The sequence below is a fragment of the Perkinsus marinus genome (genome assembly GCF_000006405.1).
Source record: "Perkinsus marinus ATCC 50983 genomic scaffold scf_1104296932032, whole genome shotgun sequence".
Lineage (NCBI taxonomy): Eukaryota > Perkinsozoa > Perkinsida > Perkinsidae > Perkinsus > Perkinsus marinus.
Window position 1 is genome coordinate 5,887 of NW_003215542.1, and position 8,081 is coordinate 13,967.

Sequence of the window (8,081 nt, forward strand, 5' to 3'; positions counted from 1 at the left end):
TCTGACCTCACATTTCAGGTTCAGCAGCCTAGCCACTTGCTCGGATGTACGGAATAGGTAGGGAGATCTCGGACTGTTTCTAGGTGGTGGATTCCTGAGGATACGGCATGGTATCCGGCCTACGCAAAGCAGCTGACGCTTACTTCGTGTCAACACCAACTGTAACCAAGCAGCAGTTCTTCGGCAACGATCTCAGGCGAAGTTCCACCGCCTCATCTAAAGCCTTTCTCGAGGCTGGCTGGGACCGACTGAGTACCACAAGAGTGTTCCCATTCACACAACGCCTGATGACGCAGTCAAGCGAGCACCGGGCCCTGAGGTCACACTTCAAGGCAGATCCGCTTTGCGTCCTGAGCAGTCCTTCCTCGAATTCTTTGACAGCTCTGTGTTGCTGTGGTGTCGGTGCTTGTGCTACACTCAAAGCCGCGATGTGTCTTGATTTGCCGCTGGAATGAATCGGGGCCGTAGTCTGTACAGACGGCTCTGAAGTGATGTTAGCCTTCGTCCGTGATCGTTTGCGAGGCGGCATTGCTATAAGGAGTACTATAAGACGGACTAGGCCCATACCCGTATTCCCCCTATACATATCCGCACCCAGTGAGGTGGTATCTACATAATCACCCTCATGTGGCATAGCCGCTCCTGTTTTGCTTAATTATCCGCACGTGGCATAGCCGCCCCTGTTAAGCATAACTACCCTCTCGTGGCATAACCGCCCCTATTAAGCATAGCCACCCGCTCATGGCATAGCTGCTCCTAATCTGTGTACTCACTCTCATAAGGCATAACCACCCCCATTAAGCATAACCACCATCTCGTGGCAAAGCTGCCCCTACTCTGTGTAATCACTCTCATATGGCATAACTGCCCCTATTTTGCATAACCACCCTCACATGGCATAACTGCCCCGATTAACAACACAATACAATAGTGAAGTCGGCAGTTAACACAGCGAGCCCAGTAATCTCCGTGAGTAGCATCGCCGCAACGATGGAAATACTGGGAGGATTCCCTATCAACTCCAAGCACATCGATGTTCTTCCTTTTTCAAGTATCTGGACGACTCCACTACCTAAGAATGCAGCCTTCCCCTCCCATCAACTGCTCTCCGATGAAGTGATTCACCCCAAACCGTCATATTGTGAACGTTTGATCAGTTTAAGATGTCTTAGCCATAGTAGACCCTCAGAGAGACCGATGGGCGAAAAGGTCCGAACCCAAGGCCCAAACAGTGTCGCTACATTGACGTACTGTGTTACTACCAACTCCAAAAGCCACATGCAGGATGGGAGGATATACCATTACAAAAATGCCAATTCACTGCCTTCTCCTCCTCTACACTTCAATCCCAATTCAGTTTTCCGCTACATTCCCTATCGTCTCTGACAAGCCCCTCAAACGTTCTTAGCGATAGCGCCCTTCACTATCGGAGCATTCAGTAGTCGTCTTCGTGCTTCCTTCAGAGCTCCCTGACAAGCACAACAACACGACATAGACCTCCAGCTAGAGGCATCCAATAGCGATTCTCCACCCAGGCATCGCCAACGTGCTCCTACCCATCATTATTACCGCTTCCTTGACCAAACCTCTTCCTACGGCCAACAGCCCCAAAGACAATATCAAGAATATGATGCCTCCCACAGAGATGTCGGCAATCCATGATGAAGTCCACATGGAACTAGCTGCAACAATGTAAGAATACCACCTACCGTTGACGCTCAAGTCAAGTATGGCTACCAATTGGTCAGCATGTATAACCTCATAGGCCCCTTCATCATAACAGTCTCCCCCCAACGAAACGCTTCCCTCAATGATGTGGAAACAGTGTGGTATAGATACGCCGACAAAAGGATATACTCGAGTCGACCGATACTAACCTTACTATTAACAGATGGTATTGACGTGGTGAGTTGCTCGAGGAACGGTATTAACAACTGCTTTGGTATTCTCATCCTTACTATACTCGCTCTACATGCTGAACTGACGTTTATCTCCAGTGGACTTCTTCCCATAGGGGTTACTGGCACTGAAGTCGCCCTGGCCCTTATTGAACCTCCCTGACTTCACCATTTTCCGTCCGCCCCTAAAAACGCCTCAAGTGCCAACAGTATCACAAAGAGGAGACTACTGAGCCTCTCAGTGTATCCACAGTCCCGACTTACCTATCGCTTTTCTTAGTGTCCTTCAAATTGAGGTCAACCTTCGGTGGCACTGCGAATCCAAAGCACTTGGCGAGCTTCTGCAAGTCCAGCGAGTGGACGTCAAAGCAATCCTTAGATGCATGGGCGGCATAAGCATGCAGATACGATCGGTAAGCGTCTCGACTGGCCCGATGGAGGTGGTAGTTGGTCTCCACTAGCTTCTCCAATTGATGCTGAATATTAGCCACCTTAGCCGGGGGGAATACGTACTCGTTCAAAGTCGTCACGCCCGATTTACGAAGATATCTGCATAACTCACAACTCCACCATCTTACCCGCCTCCCTAACGAGACTACCTCAAGAAACCGAGCTCCTCGGGCATGAGGAAAAGGAGGGCCTTGCCAGTACCCTCAGCACCACGAGCAGTACGGCCGACACGATGGATGTACTCCTGAAGCAGGGATGCCTCCAAGTGGGGTCGAAGGAATAAATGATACCTTCGGATCATCCGGAGGGTCGTACTGGACAATCCAGTCAACCTTAGGAATATCCAAACCTCTTGCAGCTACATCCGTACCTACTCATAAACAACCATCTTACCACACCATGGCCACTTCGTAGCGAGAAATAGGTCCACGACACCTACACAGTAGTATGCCCGACTCCATTTGGCAGAATCGATAGAAGTTGGTCATCCGAGCCGACTGCTTCTTCTGACCGTGAATCGATATGACCGGAATGTCAATGTAATTGAGGAGCTCATCATGAAACTTCACCGAATTGCACGAAGAGAAAAACACCATCACCTGATACACTACATAAACGGCAAGTCTATAGTAACTGTACTACCTTCTTCTTCTGGTTCTTCTTAAGGAATGTAAACAATAGTCTCAACCGGTCGTCCCCTCCCACTACAACGTACCCCTGGACCAACCCCGAAGCTGTCGAGATCGCCGCGTCCTGAAATGCCAACCATCACTTCCACGACGCCAGGCTGTTCCCTCGACTACATCATCAGCTCCCTTGCTCTGTACAAATATCGGCTTTTTCAACGACAACCTAGCCAAATCGTTGACCTGAGGTAGATACCATCACGACGAACCAGCAAGCTACCTACGCCTTACCTTCTGCGTCTGGGTGGCCGAGAATAGTGACGTTTGCCTTTTCTTAGGGAGTATCTTCAATATCTGATTCATATCCTCCTCGAAACCTGCAGCCATTCTTCTCAACAACAGAGAACGTCCTCCCAACACTACCAATTTGGAGTATCCGATCAGCCTCATCAATGACCAAGCTCATTAGGTTGGCGTAGACGAACCCTCTAGTGTTCTGCAGATGGTCCAGTAGCCGACCGGGGGTTGCAACTGCATGAAGTGATATTACACGAGCCGACATTCTCGCAGACCAGGTCGTTACCAATAATATTGATTCCTCTGGAGAGCTTATCCGCCTCGTTCTTTCTATTCACACCTCCCATAACGATCCCGTACGTTTGAGAGAGCTTGGTAGAGTCAACGAGCTGGAATGGGAGGATTCATGCAAGGTGCGGTCTACTACTACTACTACCCTCTTGCACACGTCATAGATTTGCATAGCAAGCTCACGAGTGGGCGAGATGACCATAACGCCAGTACCTGTACCAAAGCATGTAGTAATCACTGGAGCCACCATGACCATACTACTACCATTCTTGGGCTGAAAACGGGTCGCAACAAGGAGCTCCAAAGCCGGTACCAAGAAAGCCAGAGTCTTCCCAGATCCCGTCTTGGCTGCTCCCAATACCTGTTAAAGCAACGCTCTTCCGTCATCACTCCCCCTACACTCTTGAGTACATCTTTCCCTTTCAGCATCAGTGGTATCGCCTTAGCCTGGATGTCGGTCATCGTAGTAAAGTTGCATGCAGTGAGTGCCTCCTTTAGAGGATCGCAGATTTGAAGATCTGTGAACTTCTTATCCGAGAAGAACCCTTTCTTGCCCGATGGGGCCTCGACACCCTGAACCATGCAAGTACCTACGTCACTGCCCCCTCTCAAACCGTACCTCAGGGCCTTCATTCACCTCAGCAGGAGTATCTAAAGCCAAAGCCTGTCAGTGTGCTCAAATTTGCACATGGCCAACCACATGTGTTGGTGACAATATCAAAACTCTGAGGGAATCTTATTAGTTTCTGTACATTTTTCGTGTATATTCTCCCAATTCACATATAAACTCCTATCAAGTTCAGCGAACATATTCAGCATCACTGAAGACTGTTGAGCTCATCGTAGCCAACTACCCCTTACCAGCACTCTGGCGTACAACAGCGATCTTCTCCTCCTTGTCATCTTTCCGTTGTTTTTTCATTTCCTCTTCCCGTCGCTTCTTCGCCTCCTCAGGGTCACTCTTCTGTCCATGAAAATGGCAACGCTGAACGAAAGGGTCAACGCTGGCCTACCTTTTTGAAGGCTCTCTTCGGGTTAGCCGATCCTAGCTGCTGTGAATTCGTCATTCGGATGGGTCCACAACTACAATAATAAATTAGTAACCTGCGATAACTTGATCTAAGGCCTATTTCACAAACCCTCGTAAGGAGCGAAAATTGTAAGGTACCTCACGGTCTCATCATAAGGTAGTTTTTAAGTTCAAGGTGATGGTAGTGATTCCTGCTAAGGAATCGACGAGAGTGAAATCCTGGACGACAGAGGAACACAACGTGCACAATGAAGCACGCAGTAGAAACCAAAGTGCTTCAATAGACGCTAGACTGATCACATGAGACTAAGATGAGTGAATTGATATAAATCCTGTGGGGGATCATCAGGTCGTGCTTTCTTCCTGCGATGGACGGTCTTGGACATCCGCCGCGGAGAAAGTTATGACCTTAGTGAGGAAGAGCTCGTGCGAGTTCTAGTGCGTACACTGTCACTTTAACTGTCAACCCCATTCTCACTTACTCCATAACTGTTTCTACTGGCTCTATTGGACCTACACCTACTTTTACTACTAGCCCCGTTCTCTCTGACGACATTAACTAGTACCATAACAATAGATAAGGTGTTAGATGAGCTATCGCTTAACTGCTCTTCCTCGGCTACTCAAGACGAATCATATGATGATGCCCCCACAGTTGTAACCACCAGGGTGTGGTGATGTTGATGATAATGATCATGATGATGACTGCTAAAGTCGATAATAATAACGGCATTGCTGACGATAGCGATGTTCATGATCATGATGATGATGCCAAAGCCGATAATAATAACGGCATTGATCATGATAGCGATGTTCATGATCATGATGATGACTGCTCAAGCCGATAATAATAACGGCATTGATGATGATAGCGATGTAACATCGCCGATGTTCATGATTATGATCAGGATGCCAAAGCTGATAATAATGACGGCATTGATGAAGATAGTGGTATTTATGATCATAGCGATGATGATGATGATGATGATAATGATGATGATGGTGATGACGATGCAGCATCGTCGATGCTAGAGTCGATAATAATAACGGCATCGATGATGATAGTAACTAGGCTTTCGTGACGAAGGGCGGAGCTCACTTAGTCCACGTCTATCGATTCGATCAATGAATTTGACATAGGTCGCCGGTTCGATCCCTGGGTAGGACATTCCTCCGTCTTTAAAATTTTCCTGCATATCTCTTCGAGCTGTTCGAGTTTTCCCATTTTTCCCAAAAACCCTCTGCATATAGAGAAGTCGTTCGATCTATCTGATAGCCACCCACGCTTCGTAGTTAAGCCGGAATAATTCTGCACGCACGCACAACGCGAAAGTGCCTGTTGTTGCGGTATATGCTCCGCTCGCTTCGCTCGTTCCGCAATGTTTAGGATCATAACGATGATGATGATGCTAAAGCCGATAATAATGACGGCATTGATGATGATAGTGAAGATCTCGATGATAATACTCTGTGCTCACGTGGTGACGTTCAGGGTTGTTCGGGCTCGAAAGAAAAAAATTCTTTCAAGCGGAAATTTCCCGAAATTTCGGGAAAAATAGAAGTGGTCGAAATTTCCGGAATTTTCGGGCGAGGTCGTGGGTTCGATCCGCGGCTCCGCCAGTTTTCCATTTTTCGCCAATCCACGCGCGAGTCCGGAGAGGGAACGTACGGAAGCCACAAACGACCCACTCCTCGAATGTTTATGCGCATTGAAAAGAACGACGCAACACAACTCGTGAGGAATCGATGAATATTGCTACAGGAAGAAGTGACACTAGGGAGCCACTGCTATGGCCCACTAGTATTGAAAAAGGGCGTTTCACGCAAGAGTGGGTGATTTCGGGACGTCCTTCCCACCTTTATCCTGAAAGTTGCTGATTAACGTGTGATGGTGTGGCAGACTGCCACCGGCAGTCGACCGCTCGCTCTGGGAGTGTCGGAAAGTTGTTGATTTGCTCTTTTTTTCTGCCAGTATATTACACTGTCGAGGTGCTAACTGCGGCAGTTTGAAACTGCCTACGGAACGTGTTTCCGTCGGAAATTTTCCGAGCTTCCCAGTTCTATGGTTCTCTAAGTTTTTCGAATTCTATGGTTTCTCCTCATTTCTCTTTTCCACCAATGTGGTGGCACGCATGAATGCACGCATACCCAGAGCCTATGGGTATGCGTGCATTGACCGGTATGGGCGCGTGACATGTGGTCCATAGGTCTTAAGCTCTGAATGACGTATCCGCATACATCTCTACTAGGCCATCTTGGACGATTCCTGGTTATGGTATCACCGTTTTGTACGAGAGTCAGTACTGGGTGATGATTCACTAAGTGACTCTGGCAGGAAAAAATCAAGAGTTACACCCACTCTATCTAGACGCTGGACACGCTCTCATTGCTCATATATAGACATAACGAAGCCACTGCCAGCCGATTGTGGAGGATTTCGATGCAGCGGGCGTCGGTTCTTAGTGCAGTGGTTTATAGCACCGTAAACGCCATGCTCAACCTACGGTAGGTTACCTACTCAGGGGCGCCACTATCGCGCTGCTGACGCGCCTATAGAATACCGCGCGCAGTGCGGAGCGAAACGATTCATATTGTGCCAAATTTCCGGAAATTTCAGGAAATTTCAACGGAAATTTCGAGGAAAGAATTTGACCCAATTCTTTCCCGATTTGGACAATCCTGGTGACGTTTATAATCGTGAAGTTTCTAGCGATGACTATGACGATTCCAACAAATTATTGGCAACAATAACGATGACGATGCACTCAACGATGATGATGTCGATAATGATGATTAATAGGAGGACAGAGATCCTCGTGATGATAGTTGATATGAGCATTGTCGATGTTTAGCTCAGCGATAGGGTTTTTCTGCCGGGGGATGACGACTCACAATGGGGAGATAGGTGACGACAACACTACCCTGCTGATGTTGATAATAACTCGTCGACAGCACAGCATGAAGTACATGCGCTTACCACTAACATTGTTAGTCTAACAATGGGCCTGATGTGACACCTCACAAGAGAACTGTGGACGCTCTCAGTTCTTTGCTCGCCAAAGAGGAGAGAGGATGCTAAGTCTGTCGTATCCAGGACAGGCACGAAAATGATAAGAAGAGCAAGATTTTGACGCCGTGTTCGAGGCGAACCTGGTCTATCAAGGCTCCTCGCCCACGAACACGCAGGCACCCTAGCAGTGCTAGGCTAGCACTGACCCTGACCCTCATTTCGCCTTCCTTTCATCCTCCTGTATGATGTGGTAGACTCTCAAAGTTTGTTCTCGTTTTGAACCACCGCGACTACGACCAATAACCTCCTGTTCGACTATTCAACTTGACTAGTTCACAGAGCGCGCACCTGTGCAATCGACATCTGTCTTTCACAAGGCTATGTTCTTCGTGCTCACACATCAGCGGAAATCGTAATTTCTTGCTGATCTCCTTTCTCATGAACTTGCCCGGTTATGTCATGTTCAGGTGACAAGCGTG

At 48.0% G+C, this 8,081-nt stretch overlaps 2 protein-coding genes across 2 annotated transcripts; both read right to left on the reverse strand.

The window, feature by feature from the left end:
• Positions 1-1,404: 1,404 nt before the first annotated feature.
• Pmar_PMAR009006 (hypothetical protein) lies at positions 1,405-1,660 on the reverse strand (the record flags this gene model as incomplete). The annotated part of the gene is made up of 2 exons (XM_002785733.1): positions 1,405-1,469; positions 1,570-1,660. The coding sequence occupies 2 exons, from the start codon at positions 1,658-1,660 to the stop codon at positions 1,405-1,407; spliced, it is 156 nt and encodes a 51-aa protein (XP_002785779.1).
• Positions 1,661-1,811: 151 nt separating this feature from the next.
• On the reverse strand, positions 1,812-4,629 carry Pmar_PMAR009007 (DEAD/DEAH box ATP-dependent RNA helicase, putative; the record flags this gene model as incomplete). The annotated part of the gene is made up of 16 exons (XM_002785734.1): positions 1,812-2,083; positions 2,163-2,447; positions 2,498-2,592; positions 2,639-2,718; positions 2,788-2,947; positions 2,991-3,101; positions 3,152-3,217; positions 3,266-3,351; positions 3,398-3,505; positions 3,558-3,642; positions 3,696-3,775; positions 3,827-3,923; positions 3,974-4,135; positions 4,182-4,213; positions 4,424-4,547; positions 4,576-4,629. 16 exons carry the CDS (start codon positions 4,627-4,629, stop codon positions 1,969-1,971), a joined length of 1,740 nt encoding a protein of 579 aa, XP_002785780.1. The 3' UTR covers positions 1,812-1,968.
• Positions 4,630-8,081: the final 3,452 nt, after the last annotated feature.